The sequence below is a fragment of the Lonchura striata genome, chromosome 7 (assembly GCF_046129695.1).
Source record: "Lonchura striata isolate bLonStr1 chromosome 7, bLonStr1.mat, whole genome shotgun sequence".
Classification (NCBI taxonomy): Eukaryota; Metazoa; Chordata; class Aves; order Passeriformes; family Estrildidae; genus Lonchura; species Lonchura striata.
The window spans coordinates 37,766,521-37,792,628 of record NC_134609.1 but is presented as its reverse complement, the minus strand read 5'-3'; the positions used below and the strand labels follow the sequence as shown (position 1 = coordinate 37,792,628).

At 48.1% G+C, this 26,108-nt stretch overlaps 1 protein-coding gene across 5 annotated transcripts in view; it reads right to left on the bottom strand.

Moving 5' to 3' along the window:
• Positions 1–1,577: 1,577 nt before the first annotated feature.
• The window catches only part of SGMS1 (sphingomyelin synthase 1), an 88,610-nt gene continuing 64,079 nt past the window's right edge, over positions 1,578–26,108 (bottom strand). For all 5 annotated transcript variants that reach the window (XM_021537077.2, XM_077784809.1, XM_021537075.3 and 2 more), the window contains exons 3-7: positions 14,203–15,021; positions 10,496–10,613; positions 7,467–7,620; positions 6,645–6,811; positions 1,578–4,116 (exon numbers count right to left, since the gene is read on the bottom strand). In XM_021537077.2, coding sequence (XP_021392752.1) covers positions 3,937–4,116; positions 6,645–6,811; positions 7,467–7,620; positions 10,496–10,613; positions 14,203–14,819 — 1,236 coding nt within the window. In that variant the 5' untranslated portion in view covers positions 14,820–15,021 and the 3' untranslated portion in view covers positions 1,578–3,936. The remainder of the gene's footprint in view (positions 4,117–6,644; positions 6,812–7,466; positions 7,621–10,495; positions 10,614–14,202; positions 15,022–26,108) is intronic.

Here is a 26,108-nt window from a genome sequence, read left to right as displayed (position 1 = left end):
TCCCACTAGGTTGTTTTTTTGGGGGGAAAATGGTCATAATATGAATAAGATGGGCTACTCTGTGTCCACCCATAGCAGCAGGGGCTGAGCTGCTGCTGCTGCTGCTGCTGCTGCAAGCCAAATTATGGGAGCCCTGTCTGCTCCCAAAACCTTGCAACACCTGCTCCTTCCATCATCTTGGAATCACAGAGTATCCTGATCTGGGAGAGACCCCCAGGGACCCATCAAAATCCAGCTCCTGCTCCTGTAGAGTGCCTGGGAGTGGTGTCCAAACATTTATTTATTTAAACAAAGGGTGCCGTGCCCAAATCCTGGTGCTCACTGTCATTCCCTACCCAACCTGCAGCACACAGGGACAGCCAGGGGCAGGACAGGCATTGAGGGGGTGCAAAAGGAAACCACAGATCCTTCTGGCAAATATTTGTGGCCAACAGCTGATGAGCTGGATGGGAGAAGTTGCCAAAACAGGAGCTTCTCTTCGGGCAGCGCTCTGATCCGCCGGCACCAGGAGAGAATGAGCACTGAGCTGTGTCCAGAGGAGAAGCAGGAGGGGGAAGCTGATGGGATTGCTCCTTCCAGAGCACAGGAAAGCAAAGGGATCACTGGCCTTCCTCCTCCAACACCTCCCATCCCTGTATTTATGGGTGTAAAACCTGCCCCATTGCTAAAGGCTGTTCTCAGATGGATCTCAGCACCATCAGTGCCCACGCTCCTGGCAGAGATCCTGTTCTGCCCAGCTCTTTCCCCACCCTCCCACCCTGAACCACCCTTTTCCAACCTTTTCTGGTGCAGATCCCTCTTCCCAATTTCACCCTCCTGGCACCTGCACTGCCCTGTCCAGGTTTGTCCCTCTACACCCAAACCTGGCTCCGCCTGTCCTCTAAAGACACCCTCAGCACTCAGCTGGAGACCACAGAGGATGGTTCCACTGGAGATCCACGAGTTCTGCAGGACTGGGGCAGCACAAGGCCGGATTCCAGCTTTTACAGCCTGGTAGTTTGCTGTGCTCACCTCCCTGATGGGCACCAAGCAAAGAGGAGCAGCAGGAGCTGGCAGGGAGAGGCAGCACTGCACCAGTGCCCAGGGCAAGGGAATCACTTGGGTGGTGGCTCAGCCTCTAACTGGGACAAGATTGGGTCCCTGGAAGTCACCCAAGGATCCCAGCCCAGCAACACAAAGCTCACAGGCCAAGTGATGCCAGAGGAGCCCCAGCAGCCCTGGCTGCATTCTCCAGAAAGCAGAGACTCAGGGATGGCTGTAGATGGAGCTTTGGGGGGAACACGGTGGGAAATGTGGGATTCTGCCCATCAGCACCGTGCCCCGACCCCGAGCCACGTCCCATCCCACCCAGGCACAGCGGCTCCCCGGGAAGGAGGAGCACAAGGCAGCACAAGCTCCACAGCCTGGGCTGAGCCAACGCACAGCAGTTCTGTCCCAAATCCACCCCTGGGCCCCTCCTCCAGAGGGGACATCGCCCACCTTGCCAGGCTCCCTTCCTGAGGCAGCAGCACGCCCTGCCCCAGCACAGCTGGGACCGTGAGGAGCCAGAGCCATGCAGAAAGTCAGACACCACAAGGCAGGGTTCAGCAGATTCCATTTAATGTCATGTGCATATATATCCATACATTTACTTATGTCAATGGTTCGGATGTGCGTGATGCCAGGTCTTGAAAAATCTACTCCTCGGGTCTGGGAGCGCCAACTCTCTCAAAAATCAGCTCAAAAATCAGCTGGGGTGGGGTAAAACTGACTTTAGCCCCAAAAGTTGCCAAGGTAAAGCCGTGAATTGAAGGCAGAGCAGCAGAGCTGAGTCCTAAATCCCCACCCAGCTCTGCAAAGCTGCTGCAAAGGGTTTGGCCAAGGAACCCCTCCCTCCTTTCCTTCCCTCCCTCCCTCCCTCCCCCAGGGAGACAGAACTGATCAGGAACCAGCTGCTCTCCTTCAGCACCCCAAGCACACCAGCCAGGCAGAGCAGCAGAAGCAGCACCCCACCAGCTCCCCAGGATTTTGGCCAAGGCAGAGAGGCAGAGATAAAACATCCCCAAAAAAATCAACAATAAGAAAAGAAGGGAAAAAAGACACTTTCACCAGCACGGACGCACAGAAATTGGCTTCTCTTCTCTTTTTTTTCTGGTGTGCAGGGGCCAGCACTGGCAGCTCCTGGGGGAAGGGATGCCCACCCTGCCCTGTGCTGCATCCCAGCAGTTGCAGGGTAGATTTTTCAAGGCCTGGAGATGGCTCCCAGGAAGGCTCCCCCCGCCCGCTCGGCATCGGTTGCATAGCATTTATTTCAGATAAGGCACTGTTTTGCCCAACAGCAATTCCACATCAATGCAGTTTCCATACAGTCCACATCGGATGGCCTACAGTGCAATAACATCAACTTAAAGGCAAGGTTTGGAAGAATAAACCCAGCTTTAAATTTCAACTGAATATTAAGAAGATAAAGGAAACTACATTTTTCAAAAGCCTTTTTTATTTTCCTTCACCATTGTTGTTTTACAATACAAATATCACCTTGTGAATACACAAAAAACCTACAGAAGATAACTCTGCTTCACGTAAAATACAGAATGGATATATATATATATTTATATATATATTTTTCTCTTCTTCATTCTTTTTTTATAAAAACTATTTTTGTTCTGCACATTGGCAAGTTTAGGATAGGAGACTTCCCCAGACATACAGTATGTATGGTAGGAGTGAAAACTTAGAATTACATGCAGTTTCTGCACAAATATTTTAAAGAAATAGATTATCTTTGTTGTTTTTCAACAACACTCCGACAAGGGGATGGAGAAACCATTCATAGTTCACTCAGTGATCATTTGTAAAATTCTTAAAAAACAGGAATTCATGGCTGTTTTGCTCTTTAAAATCCAGCTACCAAGTAGACAATAAAGTGATACTTTTTTAGCTTGACCTGCCCACAATGTGTGAGCGAGGTCGGACCCTTTTTTATTTGGTGGGGTGGGAGGTTTTTCCCTACACGTGGCAATTTCAACATTATAAGCAAATTTCCAGTTTAATTTAGCTATAAATGCAAAAATTAGTAATTATACAGTATATATAATTCTGCTTTCATGGAATACTTTATTTTAAATAAAAACATTTAAGACTGCCTACTGACCATACAATCAAGACAAGAAAGGCACTAGAAACATAGACAAATCTCTCTATCTCTCCCAAGAAGCATTTTCTTTAAATTTTTTTAACTCTCTATTCTCTGACATGTAAAAATCTTTTTAAATTTAATTTTTTTTTCATACACATTTTGAAAAATAAAGTTAGGAAATACTTAGAAAATCACTTTACATATTTTTCTCTTTTTTTTTTTTTGGTTTTTTGTTTTTTGCACTTTTTTGACACAGTCAGTCACTGCAGAATCTACAAAATCAGGATTTACCAAACCTTTCTGTGTCTATCATCTTATTCGTAGCGTGGTGCAACAGGTAGAAAGATTTCTTGATTTCACCCAAGGCAGATATTTAGAAACCTTCATATAGTCATTTGCTAGAAAATGGCTTACAGCCCAATCTTTGGGGCAAGAGATATGAAAAGTATGTTTTCCCAAGAAAATAATATGCTTTGTTCCCAGACGTGACTGGAAAGACCAGAACTTATGATATAAAAGCTTTTCATCTATGTCGTCGCATCATATACAAAGGAACATGGTGATGGGCAAATGCAAATCCCAACTCTATCGACAAGAAATGTGTAACAGTGCATGATCAGTTAAATTCTCTTTATTGTTGTCCAACGCAGATCCTTTGGAGAGAAAAAAAGATCACAGTGCTTACCAGGTAACTGAATAGGTCAGGTCCAGGGAGCTGCTAAAGAAAGGGTCGGGGAGCGGTGGATTTTTGTTTATGGCATCTTCTCTTGGAGGTGTGAGCACTTGGGACAGGTCCTTCCGGGGCCCTGGTGACGCTGTTACGTGTCACTCGCCAGGCGGCTGTACTTCACCTGCCGGCCCCGCGCCAGCGCCGCACACCGCAGGGGCCAGTGGTAGGAGCGAGGTACAATTCCTTGGACATTCTTCTCAAAGTACTGGAAGGGCTTGTACCACCAGACCCTTGCAAGGAGGTTCGTTTGGGAAGCTTCTTTTAGCACCTGCAGGGGGAGGAGGGTTAAAAAAAAGAGGATTAGGGAAGGGCGGGTGCTTCATTCGCATGACTTCACTCGGTGCTGTCCTGCTTCCTGCTGCTCCCAAAATCTCACCTCCCAAACTGAGCCCTGCACACACCAAAGCTGCTCAGCCCTGCCCACAGGACCTCAGCTGGTTGATGGGCCCACAGGAAAGGAATGAGCGGCCCAAAGACGGGTGTCTGCTCTCCTCTGGGAATGAAAATGCCATCCCAAAGCACGGCTGTTCCTTAAGTGCCTCTGAAATTCCACGTGGCTCAGGAATCACTTTGGGCCTGGCTGTGTGCCTGTGGAGCTGTGGGAATAAATCACATGGACTCCATTTTCTTCATGGTGGAAAAAGCCCCTTCTTTAGTCACATAACTCCTTTTTATACAGTTTTACAGACCTCCTGTGTGACTCCAGTTGGTCAGTAGCTTTCTTGCCATTTACTTTATTGGTTATTAACAAGTTGTTATTCTGTATTGATTGCTCTCAAACCCCCAGTGTGTACGTGCAGGAAAAGTTGCTTGTGAGAGATTGTTTTCATTTTTCTATCTAACAGTGCAAAAACAGTTTATGCAGGTGCTGGTTGTTTTTTACCCAGGAATAGATTGTTATGTTAAGGTGCTGCTCACACCAGGATTGCTTTCACATGGGAACTTGCAAAGGGCTAGCTTGACTTAGACAAAATGACAGGCCAGCCAGAGCAGGCTTGATTTTATAAGGCTTTTCTTTATAATTTTCCTACCTTACTGCAAGATGAAGCCCTGAGCAGGGAACGACCCAACCCATGTGGAGGATGTCAGAAGCCTGCCCTGCCCTCCACACGCTCCCAGAGCTCCCACCTACCTTTTGCTTCTCCCAGCCATGAGCAAACCCCAGCCCACAGAGAGTGCAGGTCCTGAGGGAATTATCCAACCCCCCTGCTGCCTATTATCCATGCCAGAGCCAGGGATTCCTGCATCCACCCACGAGCACAGGGCTCCTACACTGAGCTTCATCCCCATGTCAAGCTCGCGTCTCAAATAAATCCACAGCTGCTTTTCATTCTGAGGCCAGGCACAAGCCCCAGCAGGAAGAAGGAGGGAGCAGCACAGCAATGTGTGCTCAGGGAAGGATCAGGGACTGGCATTTCCCAACATCCTGGCAGCTCAGGGCAGCAGTGCTCCCCAGTCACATCAGGCAGCAGAAAGGAATATGTCCTCACCAAGGGCTCTGCTGAAGCAATTCCTCAGCAGGACTGGGGCACTCCTGACTCCAGCACTTCCACCTTGAAGTACCACTGCTCTGAGCCCAGGAGCAGAGCCAAAGCATGGAATCCTCTGAGGCTGTGTGACAAAGCTGCAGAGCGTGGGCACAGAAACACAGCGCCTCCCAAACTGACTGAACATCAAAGGGCACCTAATTTGCAATTAGGCACTTGGCTAGAAATGCACCACAAGGCCTGGCTGTGGTGCATTGCTTCAGGCAGCACCAAACCAGTGGAATAAGGAGGTGGGAACTACAAGGCCTTCAGGGGCCTGGAGCCAGATGACCTTTAGGGCCCCATCTAGCCCAGGTCATTCCACGATCATTCCATGACAGGATCTAAAAGCCTGCACTGTCACAATATAAATTCTTCTTCTACCATTGCAGCAGGTCTTTAATACACATAATAACCACAGCATATGCCACAGATAAGCAAAATATTTTTGATCATGAGCACAGAAAATATTTGGACACCAATATGCTGCTACAGACCTAAAAAACGTCTCTTAACTCCCTTGTCCACTATCCAAAGACTTGTGCATTTCCTCTCAGAGAATCAGGGAACTCCCCAAGTTGGAAGGGACTCACAGAGATTAATCCAGTTCCTGGCCCTGCACAGACACCCCCAACAATCCCACCCTGGGCACCCCTGGGGAGGTGTCCCAACCCTCCTGGAGCTCTGGCAGCTGTGCCCATTCCCTGGGGAGCCTGGGCAGTGCCAGCACCCTCTGGGGGAAGAACCTTTCCTAATCTCCAGCCTGGCACAGCAGAGGTTTCACTTTAGTCAGCATTGTCAGCTCCTCTCTGATTGCCCCAGTTCACCAGCCAGGGGAACTCTCCACCCCCTGAAAACATTTTTAAAAACCAGTTCCTTTTCAGCAAGTCCCCCTCCTGCACCTCGAGAGACCTGTGGCACAAGCCACAGAACACAGGACAACCCCAGCTGGCCTCAACAACCAAACAAAACAAATCCAAGGCAAAAGAATCTAAATGCTTTGTTGTTCTGTCACAAATGTGGCTGCCTGGCCCAAATTCAGAACATTTCAAAAAACTGAGGTTATCCAGGGGCAGGAGGGCCCTGCCTGCCTTTGGGATGACCTTCCCATATTTTTGTGGTCAAGAACCCAATTAATGATGCCTTTTTCTCCCCTGCAAACCCAACAGCTGGGGGGAAGAGAGGGACTCTGCACAGGACATGGGTGAGCCTGGATATTCTCACCCCTCCAGGCTACAGCAGGAGCATCCAAGGAGTGGGAGGCACTCACTTGCTGGTTGGCCATTGTGTGGTACCACCAGAATAGCCTTGTAGTGATGTAGTAAGCCACCACCACGTCCACAGTGTAGTGGTCATGAGCAAGGAGGATGCAGAACATGCCCACCATGCTGAGCGCCCAGCAGAGCCAGTGGTACCACCAGAGTCGCCGTGGGGAATCTGCAAAGAAGCACAAGCAGGGGTTACTCCCAAGTGGAAGCTTATCAGGACTACTGCTGGGATTAGCAGAGGTCATGGACTGCAATCCTGGCTGACACAGGGATGCCTGTGCTGAGATTAGCAGCAGGAATGCTGAGATCACAAAATAAGTATCACTCTCTTAAGGTGTAACTTAAAATTGTACTCGGGGTTAATGAGATCCTTGGAAATGATAAAGGTTATGAAATCTTTGATAAAGATATAATATAAGATGGCCAGTCAAATCAACCTGCTTGTGTTTAGATTGGGTTTTGGGAAGGAATTGTCCCCTGGCAGGGTGGGCAGGCCCTGGCACAGGGTGCCCAGAGCAGCTGTGGCTGCCCCTGGATCCCTGGCAGTGCCCAAGGCCAGGCTGGACAGGGCTGGGAGCAGCCTGGGACAGTGGAAGGTGTCCCTGACATGGCAGGGGGTGAGATGAGATGGCTTTTAGGTCCCTCCCAACTCAAACCATTACAATCCTCCAGTGAAGAATCTTCCCCTAATACCCAGCGTGAGGCAGTTTCCTCTCACCGTGGAGCACGCAGATATTTTAACACAAATTGTGTTCTCCAGTGAGCACACCAGAAACCCCTCAGTCAGGAAGAAGCACACAAGAGAAGGGCAGCAGGGCACTCACACTCTTTGATGAACAGGTAGGTGAGGGTGAGGATGACGGTGTGGCCACTGTACAGGTAGTCCCCACACATGTTGTGGGAGCCCGTGATGGACAAGCCTCCACCAGCAATCAACTTCATTATCCTTCGCAGGTGAGATTCCCAGTCTCCAAAGAGCTGGTGGGACAGCAAAACACAAAAGCACAGTGAAATATCACAGCTCAAAGCAATGGTTTTAACCAGCAATTTGACCTTTCAGTTCTTCTCCCTTTCTGCTTTGATCCACAAGATCAATCAGCAGATAAATAAATCCTCAGCCTTTCCCAAAAGCTGGCAGCACATTTCTAGCAGGAAAAAGACTGGAAATGAGATACAAGTGTTTTGATGTTTTGCACCTCTTGTAGCTGGTGCTCAGGTGAGATTTTCCTTCTGTTCAAGAGGCAGCACATACTTTAAAATGAGGTTTAATTTAGTTCATGTTGTTGGAACAGTGCAGGCTCTACTGGTGATCATCCAACAGAAACCAGGAGGAACTGCCCAGACTGAACAGCCAGCTGCCAAAGCCAGGATCTGATGAACAGAAGAGCATCTCACTCCAAACCCCAAGGCCTTGGAAAAGTCTGCTAATTATTTCTTTCTGCTTCCCATTCCAACAGAAACACGTGTGCTGTCTGTCAGAGCACAGGGCCAGACTTGTGCTTTGAATCCACAGCAGCCCAAACAGGGATCTCCCTCCACACCCAGATTTGCTCTGACCCACCCCTGACCACGGCACTGGTTCACAGAGCATTCCTGGAAAAACTTCAGTTTGCCCAAGAAAACCAAATCCAAGCAAAGCAAGTCCTTCCCAGAGGACACTCTGCTCCCTCTCCCGAGTGACCGAGGGCAGCTGGCACTGCCCAACACTTTTGCTGCTCTCAGCTCTTAGCCTAGGCCAAATTTTGAACAAATCCACAAAACTGCATGCCATGGGACAACCAGGACATGTGGAGAACCTCTGGGACCCATCAGGAAGCAGGGACTAATGGATCAATGCAGAAGTGTGCTGCATCCTCACCTGATTTTATGGTGTTTGAAAATCCATGGAAACCATTGAACTGTCAGAATGAAACACAGATCCCCCCCAGGCTGGCCATTATGTTTTTCTTTTAAAGCTTGGCCTTGCTTTAAGAAGTGGAAATTAATAATTTCTGATGGACTTGAGCATGTTCTTTGCAGGAATTAAACATTTCCTGCTAACAGTTGCTCACAAACACTAAACTGCTCCCCAAAGCCCACTTTTCACAATCACACAGAACTCAAAAAGGTGTTGAGAGGTTATTCTTTTCCCACCAGTACATTTAGGGCTTTCAAGAAAACTCCTTAATCTTATCAGGGCCCTCAGCTTGTCTCTACTTGAGTAATGAGAAGGATTTGCCAATGCCATAAATTCCCCAAACAGGCAGATTTATTCACTTCAGCCCATAAATACCTGTGTTCTCTCTTTTTTAATTTCCTAGCATTAGGCTGCTTAAACACAATGCTGAATCCTCTCCCACTCACTTCTCTTTCCAAAATCCCTCCAAAAGCCACAAAGGTTCCGCCCTGGCAAACACTGGCTGGACTTCATGAGGAACAAAAGCATTTTGGCTTTGTTTGGATGTGCCAATCCTCACCAAAACAACGACAGCACATGGACCAAATCCAATCAGGATTTTACTACCTACACCTCAGCACGTGGATCAAGTCCAGCCAGGATTTTACTACCTGTACTTCAGTGATTTTACAACCTGCCAGCTGATTTATGGCTGTGCTTCTGCCCTTTCTCCTGCTTCAAGTGCATCACAGCACAACCAGCCCCAGGAATTGCAGTAAGCACCAGGATTCCAGCAATGCTGGAGTGACCAGAGGTGGATGCAACACCACCAGCTCTGTCCCATCTCCACCCTGAGCAGGTGAATTACCCTTCCAGGCTGACCACAAGGGTCAACACCTCTGTCTCTGTAGCCTGGTTTCATCCACGGCTTTCACAAGCCTAATTTATCCCTCAGAGTCAGTGCTGGACTGGGGAGGAAGTGAGAAGTCCTTGTGCTAACAGAGTTGCAAAAATATGTGCAGGAGACACCCTTAGGAAAGTCTCTCTGTGCCATTTTCAACCACGAATCATATTTGGATTTGACACACAGAGGTTTGTATTTATTCAGAAATCAGTGAGTGACTCACACGTGGCAAAGGTTCAACAGTTTCAGTGGGGACAGGAACCTGCTGATCATGCAAATTAGTTGAAAATACCACAGAATTTGGGCAGCTCAGTGCTTTGAAAAGGGTGGGAATCGCTGCACTGCCCTGCAGAACCTGTCAACACCTCCACTGAGAGGGCAGCCAGTGACCTACCTGTAGAAGGGTGTCCCTGTCACACCAAACCAGCACTCTCAAAATTATTTGGGCTGATCTGGGCTGGTTTGGGCTTTCAGTTCAACCCATTCCACCCCTGCCATGGGCAGGGACACCTTCCACCATCCCAGGCTGCTCCCAGCCCTGTCCAGCCTGGCCTTGGGCACTGCCAGGGATCCAGGGGCAGCCCCAGCTGCTCTGGGCACCCTGTGCCAGGGCCTGCCCACCCTCCCAGGGAACAATTCCTTCCCAATATCCCATCCAGCCCTGCCCTCTGGCAGTCTGAATCCATTCCCTGTGTCCTGTCACTCCAGTTGCTGTTGCAGGGTCCCTCTCCAGCTCCCCTGTGTCCCTTCAGGCCCTGGAAGGAGCTGTGAGGTGTGTGGAGACCTTCCCTTCTCCAGGCTGAACAGCCCCAGCTCTCCCAGCCTGGCTCCACAGGGAAGATGCTCCAGACCCCTCAGCATCTCCATGGCCTCCTCTGGACCTGCTCCAACAATTCTATGTCTTTCTTATTTTGGGAGAACCAGAACTGTGCACAGTATTCCAGGTGGGCTCTCATGAGAGCAGGGCAGAGGGGCAGAATGCCCTCCCTTAGAAACAATTCTTGAGAAAGCAGTTTTGGGAACAGCAGGACAAGGGGGAAACAGGCAGATTAGGGCAGGCAGGAGGAATTTACCTTTGGAGAACACTTGAAATGCATTCCAGGTACTGGGAGTGTAGTCACGTACATGGTAATACACCGGTACAGGTATAGTGTGCCAACAATACAGAAAAATCTTCTGCTAATTATAGACCTGGCAGGGAGAAAAAACAGGCACAAATAAGGAGGTCGCTGAAGGCAAACAAAATCCACAATGGTAAATAAAACCAACCAGCAGCTGGTTTCTCCTGATGCTTTGGAAACCCGTGACACTATCGGCTTACACCTGGGAATGCTGAACTACTCCACAAATATTCCCACACCTTCCAGGCCAGGAACACAGCAGCAACACAACCCACACTGCCTTTGGAGGTGAGTACAGGAAATCTAAGGATTAGGGTGCAGAAGCCTGTGCAGATTGAGTGCTGAAGCCATTAAAGGGGGTTTCATGCCCCACACCCCTGCATTAGCTGTTGCCAGTCACTGACTTCCTATTCGAGGCAGGGAATAAAGTTACAGGATTTTCATTCCGAGATGAAAAGGAGTAAGTTTATTTCAGCTGACACACAATTTAGCGATTACAAAGGGTCTCCTGTATAACCCAGAGGAGTGAGAGAAGAACACATCTTTGCTGAGCAGCGTTATAAAGGAAGCAGTTCACATCAGCAAGGAAAGCTCCCAAATAAAAATGCAGAGCTGCCCTGGCTGCAGAACAGGGTGTTTGCAGGGAAGCCACTCAGCAGCCACAGCTGCAGAAACATTTATTAGTGAGGGCTGATGTTCACAGAGAGGGAAGATGCAGGTCTGGGGTACCACGAGGTGCTTCTGCAAAACCAGCATGAGCACCCAGGCTAAAGGATGGGCTCAGGAGGGACAGCCAGCCCCAAAACTGCCCCACTGGGGTAACACCTAAAAACACCTCAAAGAAAGACAATTAAACCTCTCCTGGCACATCTACCAGGACAGGGGCAACCCCTGGAGAGGTCTTAAGGAGAATTCACTGCCAGGTTAACAGAAATCAGGGGTGAATCCAATTAAAGCAATCACCCCTCGTGTGCCACTGGCTACAGGCCCTGTGGGGTTTGGCTCATTTTAAATCACTGTTCTTTGCAATTATGGCCATTTCAAGCTGCAGGTTCTGGCATTCACAGAATCCAAGAACAATCTGGATTGGAAGAAACCTTCCAGATCATCTCATCCCACCCCCTGCCATGGCAGGGACACCTTCCACTGTCCCAGGCTGCTCCCAGCCCTGTCCAACCTGGCCTTGGGCACTGCCAGGGATCCAGGGGCAGCCACAGCTGCTCTGGGCACCCTGTGCCAGGGCCTGCCCACCCTGCCAGGGAACAATTCCTAATTCCCAATATCCCATCCAGCCCTGCCCTCTGGCACTGGGAAGCCATTCCCTGTGTCCTGTCCCTCCAGCCTTTCCAAAGAGTCTCTCTCCTTTCTTGGAGTTTCCCTTCAGGCACTGGAATTCAGTTGTTGCTATTTTACTCACTTAAAAAAAAAATAATATTCCTATCAAGCTGAGCTCTTTCAAAATTCCAAATTGGCCACCTTTTAAATTCTCCAGTGCTTTTGGCATGGTTATTAAACTGGAGTGCTCCACTCTTGGAGGAGTATGAGTTTGCAGTGCCAGATCAGTAACACTTTGAGTGCCTTGATTTATCAGGAAAAATTCAACTCTTGCAAGCTAAACACATTTTGCACTGGAGCACTCACTGCTGTAAAACAGTATTCCAGATTTTTTTTTTCCCTCTCTTGGTGTAAACATGGGCAAAGCTGTGAGTTAAGAATGATAATTATTAATTTTGTTCCAAGAACTGAAATTTAAGTGTGGAGGGCACCATTCCAGTGGAGCAGGGGTTCTCCTCTGCAGATTTTTTCCTCTAATATCTCATCTTTGTGGCTTTTAGAACCAGACATGAACCTGCTTTTTCCTTTTTAACATAAAGGCAGATGGGGGTTGGGGATTAAAGGCTGAGCAACACCATATTCTGAAAGACCAAAGAAGAATTTTTCCGAGCACTGTATTTCTTTTCGTAATTAAAACTACCACTTGATTTTGCTGGATTTGGCATATTTTACCTTAGGAAAGTCTGAGAGAGCTCTGCACTGTAATATAAAGAAAAGATAAATGTAAAATGCTTGTATTTCCCTTTCCACCAGGAGGATTTGGATGAGTGTGAGACTCAGAGCTAGCCAACAAGTACAACCTCCACACTTACTCCTGGCCCAGAGAAATCCATTCCAGCTCTGCAGAGCTCAGCAGGGAACAGGCTGCTCCTTCAGCCCCATGAGCCAAAGACATGGCCAATCCTGGCACTGTGCTTCTCCCACAGCATCTGGGAATGCTTCCCAGAGAAGTTCATCTGCCTCAGCAGCTTCCTTGAACTCCCTGTGGGAACTGCAGAGTGCCCAGCCAGACCTGCTCCTGCCTTCTGGAGAGACACCAGCCCAATCCCATGCCTTGGACAGCATTAGAATCATGGAATCAGAGAATGTTGGCCTTGGAAAGGACCTTAAAGCCCTTCCAGTTCCACCTCTGCCATGGGTAGGGAAACTTCCCACTGTCCCAGGCTGTTCCAAGCCCCAGTGTCCAACCTGGCCCTGGACACGTCCAGTGATGAGGAAGCAGAAGTGAGGAAGGCCCATCTGGCCCAATGCCCTCCCTTTATTCCTGAATTAAGTTTCAAAGGGAGGGGATAACCCCAGCACAAAAGGGATTAATCTCTTTCTGCAGCACCAAGTCACCACCCCTTTGGTGTGCCCCATCCAAAATCACAAGAACAAGGTCTTCCAAATAAAGCCACCTTGCTGGGCTCCTGTTCCTGCCAGCACCTCTCCTGCTCTTCCCTTTCTGCTGCTCAGCCACAGCTCGGGCCTCTCAGACCTTGATCCCTCTGCTCATGGACAGAAAAGAGGGATTTTCATCTTCAAAACATTCCATGACCAGTACATACACTGACTAAGCTCTGTGACTCCCTGGCATCTTCTCCTAAGATCAGAAAAAGCCCTTCCAAAGGGGATTTCCCCTTTGGAAATGGGATGACCTTTAGGGTCCCTTCCAGCGGGTGTCTGATCCCTGGCATGGCCCTATTAACCCAACTCCTCCTTCTTGAGGGAAACCCCACACCACCCCCTCTAGCTGTTTCCCTTGGGTTTAAAATCATGGAATATCCTAAGCTGGAAGGGACCCACAAGGATCACTGACCCAGCTCCTGTTCCTTCACAGACACCCCAACGATCCCACTCCATACATCCCTGGGAGCGTTGCACAAACGCTCCTGGAGCTCTGGCAGCTGTGCCCATTCCCTGGGGAGCCTGGGCACTGCCAGCACCCTCTGGGGGAAGAACCTTTCCCTGAACTCCCTGAACTCCCCTGGCACAGCTCCAGCCATTCCCTTGGATCCTGGCTCACAGGTGCCCTGACAAGAGCATGAGTTGTGTCCCCTCTGAACAAACAGTGAGTTCAGAACATCATTTCATCCAATCCATGGCTTCTCCCCCATGAAGAAGGTTTGAGTTAACCACACAGGCAAACACAAGCAGGGGTGTTGCTCAGTTTCTCAGGGAACATTTGGACCTCTTCTGCACAAGCAGCTCACACTCCATGCTATTTCACCTTTGAAAACTGAGATAAGAAGATCACAAGAAGCTTCATTTTGTTTGGGTGCAAACCAGCACCTGCCCTCCAAAAGCTGTCAGAAGCACTCAAGGTTTGAAAAGGTTTTACTTACTTGTATTTTAAGAGCAGCCACTGAACAAACCACAGTCCTACAAGGATCATGCCGTTGATTTCACAAATAGAAAAAGCCCATTGCACCCGATCAAAGCGATCAAAAAATGCATCTGGGAGGGGAGGCTGCACCTCCTTGGGAGGCACTCGTTCATGAACCACCGAGATAGTCACCGTGGTGAAGACGAAACAAAAAAGTGCATAAATAAAAGCCAGGAAAGTCTTGCCCCATTCCATGGGATACTGCGAGCGCTCCGGCTCCGGCATGGGGATCTTGATCATCTCCTTCTTGAACCCGTTGGGGACCCCGTTGAGCTTGAGCGCGGCGCCGAAGCCGTTCTGGCGGGCGGCGTCGCCGGCGCGCACGTGCCCGTTGGCGTGGCCGTTCTTGTGAGCCTCCATGTGGTGAGCCATCTTCAGCCCCTCGATCATGTTCAACAGCCGCTGGCCGCTGTCGGAAGACACCCGGGACAGAGGGGATTTCTTGAAATCCTCCTCCGTCAGGTTGATGAGGTCCCGCCCGGTGAAGTTCTTCAGGGGCTCACAGTACTCCGGCACGGCATTGTCCGTCAGCCAGCCGGTCACCTCCTCGGGTGACCACAGCACCACTTCTTTCATCGCGCCGGGGATGGTGGCACATGGGCTTTAAAGGGGACAGCAGTCACTGCGGCTCCAGCGCGGCGGGGAGCTCCTCCTTGGCTTCATCTTGTCCCAGGAATGGCTTTGGCCAGAGGGGAGAGCCCGTCCCTACCCAGCCGACACCAGCGTGCGGCCAGCATGGGAAGCGCTCTACTTCATCTTCGTGTTGGCATTCTTCCTCCTGGGGAGGGCGAGAAAAACACAAAACCGGGCATTAGGACAGCATTTAGCCCGTGGTTCAGGGCCAAAACCAAAATTCCCACACAAAACCAGCTGTGCTCAGCATGGGCAACAGACTCTGGAGGGAAAAGAGCAGCAGATCTGAGCTCCAGCCTTGTACACACAGCACTGTCCTTCCCAAACTCGCTGTTGATTTCTTAAAAGATTTAACACCACTTTGCAGCTGTGGGAAGCTTCCCTCCTGCTCTGTATTTGTTACATTTTCCATTTCAATGCTCTAGTCCATGAGCAGCACCCAAACACCTCTTACAATCATCCTACTCATGGATTTAAGGAGCTACAGAGCAAATGTTTGGTATTATTTGTGGAAGAAACTTCTTCTACCCTTAACAGACTGGTACCTTAATGCAATGTGTGGCATGAGCAATTGAATAAGAAACCCATTTTTCATTCTGCAAGGCAAAAATCATAAATCACAAAATCCCAGACTGGTTTGGGTTGGAAGGGACCTTAAAGCTCATCCCATTCCACCCCCTGCCATGGGGCAGCCACACCTTCCACTATACCAGCCCCAACCAACCCATCCTAGAACTTCCCCAGGTGCCACATATAGTTATCAACACTAAAAAAATTGATGTAGATAAGCAAGGATCTACACTCTGGGCCAAAAGAGCAGCAGGAAAATCAATAATCAAGCAGATTAGCCTGAGAACAAACAGAAGCCTTTAGGTTTGCAGGTATTTAGCAGCTCTGTGAGGTAAATTTGACTGTTACCAGGGTACCCTGCTCCAATTCAAAGAAATGTTTTCTACTAGCTAAAAAAAGGAACCAGGAGAAAAAAGTTTGTTTTTTGTTTTAAAGAGGAACTAGGTAAGAAACTTCTACACTCAATGAATTGCAGAAATAGCTTAGAAAAGCTGATTGCTTCCAGTACAAAAGTTACAAGAACACACAAGTTGCTTGCTTGAAATCTCTTGAATTTTTGAGATATGAGCAGCAAACAAGGCAGGCAGTGATGGCAGCGACCACCACCAGCAAATCCTCAGGTCTGAGGTGTTTATTCAGCCAAAAACCAAAACTGCTCCTCCCTATAGAGCAAGGAGAGGAAAGCAGTGGCAGCCCCACAGACCACGTGCTCTGCTGCAGCATCACAAACATGAAGTGAGAAGGTAACAGCACAGGGAAAAAAAAACACTTCATATTTTCAGAAGTCAAATCAAGCCTTTATCAGCTGTAAGAATATTTTTAGCCTCTTACAGGCTCCCAAGTCTTTGTGTTTCATCAAAGAGAGCAAAGTTGTGACTGAGGAAAACCAAACTAATTTACCCTACTGGCATGATTTGAGCTGAAGTGGCTCAGAACAGATACAGAGCTTTATTCCTATGCAAACATGACCACACTGCACATCAATTCATTTTTTGACCTGTTACCTCTAAGCTCAGCAAGAAACACAAGGTGCAGTTTTTGTTTTTTCCATGGAAGGAGCTGTGATGGTGGGGAAAAGGAAAAGCCTTGGATGGAAGGACTGGCAGTACTTTGGACACACGAGGCATGTGCACACATTTAAATCCAGGGAGCAAGGCAGGGATGAAGATGACTCTTCCACTTTGTGCATATCTGTGTTGTTTTAAAGCAGAAGTGAGGATACAGCTCCATTTCCTTCCTTTTCTTTCAATACTGAGGAAGGCTTTCAAGCCACAGATTGCTTCATTATTCAAGTTGTGTTTAGCAAATCAGTATTTAGTTACAGAGCTCTGAACATGGAAAAAGGATGGCCTGAATTATGCATGGTAACCCACATTAGAAGCTCCTCCAAGGCCAGGACTGAGCAGCAACTCAGCTCCACCTGCCCATCTCCATGTGCTCACTTCAAATCCCAGCTCTGGCAGCACAAATTCCCAAGAGACAATCCTAACAGACTTCTTGTTGCTTCCCAGGATGGCGCCTCACAATGATAAAGCCAAAGTTATTTATTTTTAATGCTGTTCCCCCACCCGAGCTCCGGGCCCGCAGGAGCCATCCAGCCTGGCTTTGGGGTTGTCTGAACACTCTGTGGGCACCACAAGGTGGGCCAGCATTAACTAAACCTTTTCAGTTTTCAACACTGGAGTGTCTGAATCCCAGTTTCCCAAATCCCTGCCCCTGACAGAGCAGCTTCCTGTCCACCCTGACAACATTTTTAAGGATTTGGAATCCCAAAGACACAGTTCAGGAGCCTGTAGGCGACCTCCAAACTACATCTCCATTGCCAGGGAAGGTCTGGATTGGATACTGGGAAGAATTTCTCCATGGAAAAGGTTGTCCAGCCCTGGAATAGGCTGCCCAGGGCAGTGGCAGAGTCATCATCCCTGCCTGGAGGGATTTAAAACATTTGTAGATGTGGCACTCAGGGACATGGGTTAGTGGTGGCCTTGGGAGCGCTGGGGGAATGATTGGACTTGATGAGCTTAGAGGGCTTTTCCAACCAAACTATTCCCTAATGACATTCCATGAAAGCTTCCAGCAGGCTCCAGATGGAAAAATCTGTTGCCAGCTGCAAACAGCACTTGGATACTGGCACAAGAGTCCCAAAATGCTGGTGTGACCCCAGGATACCTGGCCTGGCAGCCTGACAAAAACCAACAAATGTGTGCCTTGCAGTAAAAATGCAGGTTTGGGCAGTATTGCTGGTAACTACCATCAGTTCCAAAATGTGCTCTCACACCACCAGTGTAAATCACTGTCAAGCACCTTTTGCAAAAGCAGACTAAGTGATAAAGGAGGAAAGGTAATCCTCTGCTAAGGACACAGGCCATGGAGATGAGCTGTTTTCACTGAGAGTTAAAATGAGGAAAACCAACTAAAATTTTTAACACCACTTCTTATTCAAGCCTGTTTTCACAGCCTGTCTAATGGGGGAGGAATAGGCAAAAAAGCTTCTTTACTCACACCTTCCAGTTTGTCACATTAAAAATTCCTCATTCCCTATGGTGCATCCATGAAAGCTTGATGGGTGTGGTGTGCAGAAACTACAGGGGACTCACAGCTCTCACTGACCCCTTCCCTTCCACAAAAGGTCTTCTCCTCTCCACACAAGCTGAAGACAGAAGGTGGGCACCAATGTCAGCTGCATGCCCAGGCTCACATGCCCAGGCTCAGCCTGGTCCCACGAGGATGAGGCACACACAAACCTCCCCAGCTCTGACACAGGTTCTTTAGCCTGGGTGACTAAAAATGCCCTCCATCTGCAGCAGAGCTGCCTCATTAAGGAGCCTGAAACCAACAAGGAATTATAAGTAACAATGTGATTATCATAACAATACCAACTGCACCATGATAATGATGCTGTGGTACCTCAAAATACCCACACCAGAGGGAGCAGGAGGAAACAACCTCATCAAGGGCTCTAGGTGGCACCTCCTCGTGTTTACAGGACCTTTCTTCCCTGTTGCCAGCAAACACTGAAGTGCTAACTCAAAACATGGGGAATAATTCCTACCACCACTTCCATCTACACCTTGGCCATGGCCACATCAGAGGGTTAAATAATTATTTGGGGGACACTGTTACAACCTTGCCTATCAAGACCTGTTCTTCTCAGATCAGCTGGGCACAGGGAGCAAAGGTGGGAGCAGCAGCTTTTTGGTTAAAAAGAAGATAATCAGCCATCAGCTGGTTACTCCTCCACACTGAGAATCATGGAATGATCTGGCTTGGGAGGGACCTTAAAGCCCACCCAGTGCCACCCCTGCCATGTCAGGGACACCTTCCACTGTCCCAGGCTGCTCCAAGCCCTGTCCAGCCTGGCCTTGGGCACTGCCAGGGATCCAGGGGCAGCCACAGCTGCTCTGGGCACCCTGTGCCAGGGCCTGCCCACCCTCCCAGGGAACAATTCCTTCCCAATATCCCATCCAGCCCTGCCCTCTAGCAATGGAAGCCATTCCCTGTGTCCTGTCCCTCCATCCCTTGTCCCCAGTCCCTCTCCAGCTCTCCTGGAGTCCCTTTAGGCCCTGCAAGGGGCTCTGAGCTCTCCCTGGATCTTCTCCTCTCCCAGGAAGCACCCCCAGCTCTCCCAGCCTGGCTCCAGAGCAGAGGGGCTCCAGCCCCTCCAAGGCCTCCTCTGGACCTGCCCTAACAGCTCCACATCCTTCCCATGCTGAGGACAAGGCCAGCTCTGGGGTCTCCTTGCAAACAGAAACGGTTGATTCTCAGTATTAACACTGATGAAACAAAACCACATCAACTTAAACCAGCAAAAAGCCACCTCCCTTATCCGTCTGTTCATCTTGAAACTCCTCCTAAAGTACTTTGAAACCCAACCAAAGCAAAGAAAATCTAAGCCTTCTGAAACCAAACTGTGCCCTGCTCGTGTTTGTGTTTTTACTCTCTAAGCTTTGCTGCCAGGACAACAGTCACTATAGAAATCAGTCAAATAATAAGCTATTTCAGCAACTCGTCACCAGGAGCCAGGAAATCCTTTCAGAGGCAGTGCTGTGCTCCACTTGCAACCCTCAGCATCCTTCCCTGACAGCCCAGAAAAGTTGAGAGGATTTGACCCTCGGTGAAAAAAATGAGGGTCTAAATGAGAGAGGTTGGTAAGCACAGCTGGAAGGTACAAAAATGGTGTTTTGGCCCTTGGAACCCAAACTCTGAGGTTCACACTGATAATGTGTGCACACAAATAAGCAGAGAAACCCAGCTGCTGTAAGGATTGAGGATTTAATGCTTTACAACCCAGCCCAGCAGTGAATTTCCCACCAATGATAACCAGGAGTCACACAGACACCGAGTGCCCTGGGTAAAAGCTGGGAGCTCTTGTCCTGTTTTTAGAGCACAAAACAAACTGTTCACAGCAGCAGGGCCTGACTCACTGCTACAGACACTTCCTCTCCAGGCATTTCATCGTGGCCAACAATAATGCTCTGACACCTCAGTAACTGGACATCCTGTACTTGACAAGCACCTCTGCACACCAATTTGCAAGGGAAGGGACCTGCCTGCCACAAATTATGTGCTGGGTAACCCTAACAAGCTCTCAAGCAGTGTTTCCCTCCCTCCAGGATAGATTTGCCTCCAAACCAGCATCACCCCTTCTGCACCACTAACAAGCAAGAAACTGCTGGCAGGGTAAAACAGGCCAGTAAAGCTGGGTTTGTGCTGGAAATGCAAATATATGCAAATATAAAATAGCTGTAAGTATAACACTGAGGCACAGGTGGGCTCACAAGTTGCACAGAGTTCTAAGATAGGTTTCCAAGGTCAGGCTCAGATGGAAAACAGTGGCCTGTGGACAGGAAGTCGGGGCAAGTGGAGCTACTACTATCAACAGAGAGGCTGGGATGAAAATGCAAAGCAACGCCCACATCCCCTGAACAGCTACTTACACAGCTTCAGAGGGAGAACAAGCTCTGCCTGAATACTACATAAATCCCTGAGCAGCCTGGTTTTTTCTAAATTACTTGATACCAAGAAGAAAAAGAAACCTTCACCATATATTTTCAATCTTAATTGAATTTTAAAAAAACCACCCAGAAATGGAAATCCATTTACGGGTGTAACAGCTCGGAACACAAGCCCAGAGTTGAGCATGGAGGATTTAAAACCTAAAGCACTTGCAGCACATTTGGATAATCAAACAGGTCCCACCTCCAGATGGGAACACCACCAGGGAGCATTTCCCTCTATGAGACTCCACCAGAGTTTGGAGCAGCCTGGTCTTAGTGGAATGTGTCCCTGCCATGGCAGAAGCTGAAACTGGATGGTCTTTAAGGCCCCTTCCAACCCAAACAATCCCCTCATTCTGTGATTTATAGCCCTGCACCTCAGCTTTCTTCCTCTGCCATCTTCCTGGTGCTTGGCAGTAGTTATGAAAACCAGCAAACACTCAGGAGGAGGCCTCACCTGACCAGCAGTCCCACCCCAGGAATACCTGCTAAGCAGGGCTTTTATTTTCCCTGGACAGAAATCCTGCTTCCAATGATCCTGGGATAGAAAGGATGGAGCAGGGAGGAGGGCAGGGCAGGTTTAAGTTGCAATTATTTCAGGCTAGGAAGTTGCCCGAAGTCAGGGAGGCAGAGCCAGCCCTTCTGCCCATTCCAAGGGTAAGCCAAGCACCTATCCCATTCTGTACTCAATTCCACAATCCCAATGTCTCAATCCTAAAAAAAATCAACATCTGCAACGGAAGCAGGACCAATATTGGCTTATTTTTTAACAGCTGCAATAGGAAAACTCTGCTCCCCACCCTAAATGCAAAAGGGGGTGTGAAAATATTAACAGAATATCATAAATCTTTAAAAATTAGTTTAGACTGGGTATTGGGAAAAAAAATCTCCCCTGTGAGGGTGGGCAGGCCCTGGCACAGGGTGCCCAGAGAAGCTGTGGCTGCCCCTGGATCCCTGGCAGTGTCCAAAGCCAGGCTGGACTGGCAGCACCTGCAGAAGGTCCCTGCCTGTGGCAGCAGGTGGAACAAGATGAGCTTTAAGATCCTTCCAACCCAAACCACTTTGTAATTTTATGAATTCCCTGCTCAGACACCAGGATCCCCAATGCTTCAGCAGCTTCCTACAGCCCACCCAGCACCCCCCAAACCAACCCACGCCGCGCTCAAGCCTTGCCCACGTGGGATCTGGCCAGGATCCCTGAGTGCCCGTGGGCTCTGTGCTCTGGCAGCAGCAGGCTCTGGCTGCTGGCCCAGCAGAGCTGAGCACACAGCCCTGTGATGCCTCGGGATCTGGGTCAGCCAGAGCCAGGGCAGGGCTGGGAACGGAGCCCCGCGTCCCCCTGCAACCCCGCTGGTGATCCGGCACTCAGAGCCGTGCTCCTGACACTGCCCAAACCTCCCCACACTGACACACAAACAGCAAAACACTGCAAAGGAAAACAGATCACACACTGGAAAGGCAGAAAGAGTGGGGTTTTTCCCCTACAAGGCAGGGCAGAAGGATGGAAGCAGGAAAATAAGGAGAGACTAAACATTTGTGACATGCTCCATATTCTAATTCAATTAGTGCAGGTGTTTTGAGGTTTTTCTACCTCCAGTGACTACCTAAAAGCCATTTATTATTAGAAAGTCAGATTTGTTGGAAACCTCTGGGAATCTAAGTGGCAGCACAAATTTAAAATTTAAAAAATCATGGGGACAGAAAGGGAAGTTGTGCCCCAGGGAAACTGAGAGCAGTCTTGTGACTGATGGTAACGTAGCTCTGAAATGCAGACTCCAGCATAATTTGCCAAACCAGCCATGCAGATTAGGAAAAGGAAACCTGGCAGAAATCACAGAGAAAGCAGATCCTCACTGAAGACTTAAATCAGTTATTTGACTGATATTTTTTTAATATTAGGGTTTGTTACTGGCCATGTATGAGACAGTAGCCAGACCACAAAAGTTGCTCCCTCCAAACTGCCTTTGCCAGGGTTGTAACTTAAAGCAAAAGAAAACTAAATTTTCACGCTAGGATTCCCAGCCTAGAATAATATTTCCATATTTCATTAGCAATATAAATATTTTATTTCAAACATCCTACTTTTGAAGTCCCAACACATCAGACCCACATCAAAAAGACTTCAAGCCTCCAGAGTTGAAATGTGAATATCTTCATGCACAATGCTGTTCTCTGCACTTTAGCTTTTCATAAACCCACCCAAAAAGACACACCATCAACATTATCCATTTTCAATGCCATTCGTCTTGGAAAACAAAACAATCCATGGGTTTGCCTTTATTAACTTAGTTTAATGTAACACCGAGTGTTCCTTGGTCTGAAAGACAAAACACCACGTGTATTCAAGATTACTTCTGGTATAAATAGTCTGAATTTTTGAACACAGAGTCCTCCTCTTTCCAGCAATACCTGCTCAGAGTTGCACCAAAAATCAAATAAGTCCCTTCAAGACATGTATATGCAGGAAGGAGAGGAAGGCTCTTATTGCATAGTTGGTCTATTAAAATCAGAAACACAGGAAAGGGAAGAAAAAGGAAAAAATCCCAAACCATCTTGACTGCCAACAAATTATGGGTGTACAGCCTGCACGGTGGGGATGTGTCTGACTAGAGCCAGATTTCCTGACACTGCAGATAAACTCCTGGCATCTTCATTTTTGTAGTTATGTTACAAGCAGGAAAAACCCTCTCAGTTTATTTGCCAAATCCTTTTTGCCAAATTTTATTTGCCAAATCCCAGAACCTTCCTTTACTCTCCACCATAGGAAGCCAAATCCTTCTGTTTGCAGTGCAAATCTTCCACGGACACAAATCCTCCCCTTCCCAGCCCAGCCATCCAGCACCTCCTTCTTCAGCAGCCACGAGGAGGGTGCCCAACAATTCAGAGCAGCTCTGGTCCCTGCTCCAAGGGTCTCTGGCTTTTGACTTTTATAGGCAATTTCATCATTGATGCTCAGTGTTTTGGGCACTGAATGAGACACTTTGATGATTCAACAAGCTCCAAATTTCAGAATTTGGTCTCCAGAAACCTAAGCCATTCCTCGCCCAGGGCTGCAAAGTAGCTTTATTTTGTGTCAGACTATTCCTCCTCATTCCATCCACTGTTCCTACTCAGCTGTTCCCAAACCATGTCAGATGTGACACTGCTCCCATCAATGATCTGTGACACCAGCAAATCCTGCTCAAATCTTGCTGCTGACAGCAAGTGAGCACTGAACCCAAAGAACAGGAGTACACAAACATCCTGAAACATGAAGCATTCCTTACTCTTTAACTGACAGATAATTGAAAATCATAAAACAACACTGAAAACGTGCTTCCTTCCACATTGACAGCAATGGTGACAGTGAGTACCACCAGGTACACATCAAACAACTGCCTAGAGCACAAGCAGGGTCACTTGAAGTCATTACAGTGTGTTCAAAGGCTGCAAAATATGTTTTACATATTCCCCTCAGCTCAAAAGTTATGATCAATTAGGTTCACAAAGAAAGAGAAATAAAGGAAGATAAAAACCTCAGCCATCTAACTGTTCTGGAAATGATGAATATTTCAATAACCACCTGAAAGGCTCAGAAGTAAATTCCTCCTGCAGACACATCCAATTGCTTCTAAATTTATTTTCTAGTGGCACAGTTGAGGCACAGGGATGTGCCTGTGTCATGCTGTCCTAACACCTTTATGGAGATGTCCATCACCACCTGGCTACGGATGATCCAGGAAGATCTCTGGAGCTGTGGCTCTCAGCCCTCCTTCCTTCTGCAGGCAGTCACTCCTGGCACACTGAGCAGGAAAGACTGGATGGCTGGGTAACAGCTCCACAGGCTGCACTGGTAGGGTTTGAATACATCAATTAAATCAGTTCCAAAGGCAACCTGTAATTCCAGCCAAACAAGGGAATCTCAGCCGGAGGGGCCGGGTAAGTGTGAGCAGCTTCTGTTCCTCCCACGGAAATCAAGCTGTGTTTAAAAATAGAATCCCAAAATGGTGTGGGGTGGGAGGGACCTTAAATCCCATCCAGTGCCAGCCCTGCCACGGCAGGGACACCTTCCACTGTCCCAGGCTGCTCCCAGCCCTGTCCAGCCTGGCCTTGGGCACTGCCAGGGATCCAGGGGCAGCCCCAGCTGCTCTGGGCACCCTGTGCCAGGGCTCACACCCTCCCAGGGAACAATTCCTAATTCCCAATATCCCATCCAGCCCTGCCCTCTGGCAGCTTGAAACTGAACAATATTTCACCTTCCAAACTCCCCAGCTTGGGGAACACTGTCACCCACCACTCACCCACAACCCATAAAACTGTTGCAAAGCACCCCGAAGCAGAGTGCAGAGCTCAGCCAGAGCTTTGTCCACCCTTCACAGCCAAAAATAACCAAAAACACTTCAATCAGATGCCTCCTGAATGGGTGGGCATGTGATCCCTCTCCTCCTGCCACAGAAGGAATGGAGGGGTGTCCAGCTGACAGCACAGCTTCGAGCAAACTTTCCTTACCAGTCTAAACATTTTCTTTTAACTACAAGAAGGCAAGCCAAAACTTACACTACAGACTGGAGGAGGCCCTCCCGCAGATGTGTTTCCTCTTGTTATAAATAACAAATACAGCTATTGGCTTTCACATTTACGTATTAACTTTTGTTTTGTAAGTTATTATTGATCACAAAAATCTTGACATAGTACAATTTGTAATTACTGCTTTTGATACAGTATAATCTGTCAATTTATGTATATAGCTTTTATAAATAGTGGTGTAATAGATACTATCTCAGACTGTAGCATAATAGAGACTGTGAAATGTTGAAATGGTTTTTCATGTAACTAACTCAGAAAACAGTGTAAAATAATTAAATGATTTCCCACATTCAGGCACTATCTTACCTGAAAGACAAGATAACAGAAACAGAAACCCAAGCGGAGCACCCAATAAAAAGAAGAATTCACTGACCCTCATTATCAGGAAGTGAAAATACAACGAGATGGAACCACAGGAAAAAATAAATTATATTAGTTTCATCTACAAGATGGCATGAAGACAAGTCAAAAGTTAAAACTCAAAGGAATGTTTGAATATGTGTAAACTCTTATGAATATATGTGTACCCCCTATACTGTAACAGTATATAAAGAACGTGGTTTAAATTAATGATGTGCAAGTAGCCAAGCATCCCAACACTTGGATTTATCTCTTTTGTCCCTTAAGAAACTTTTATAAACATTTTAAATAGTGAGCTGTGTTTCTCACAATCTCACGAGGCTGTGCATTAGTGCAGCTCCCTGCGGGGCACCTGCCACACGCTGCTCCCAGCAAACACAGCCCACTGCTTAGATAATCTCAGTTAGTACAGGCACTCAAAAGCCACATCCACCCTTGGAAAAACAATTCATAAAAGTCAGCATTCCATCTTGGGAAGCAGAAATGGGAATTAGCTATTTAATTAATGAAGGGACGCGTCGCTTCACAAAGATCACTGCAAAACCAAGCCTGGGTTTCAGAGCTGCTGCTGCACACACAGTTAACATGCAACAAGGGCCAGCCCTGCATCTTACAGCAGCCAGAACTGCAGGAACCCAGCAGCTCTGTTCTTCCAGAAAGAGGAACCCAAACAAACCAACCTCCGTCCCTTCTGTGGCAAAGTATCGCATGACCAACCAGCTCCAGAGGCATCTGGCTG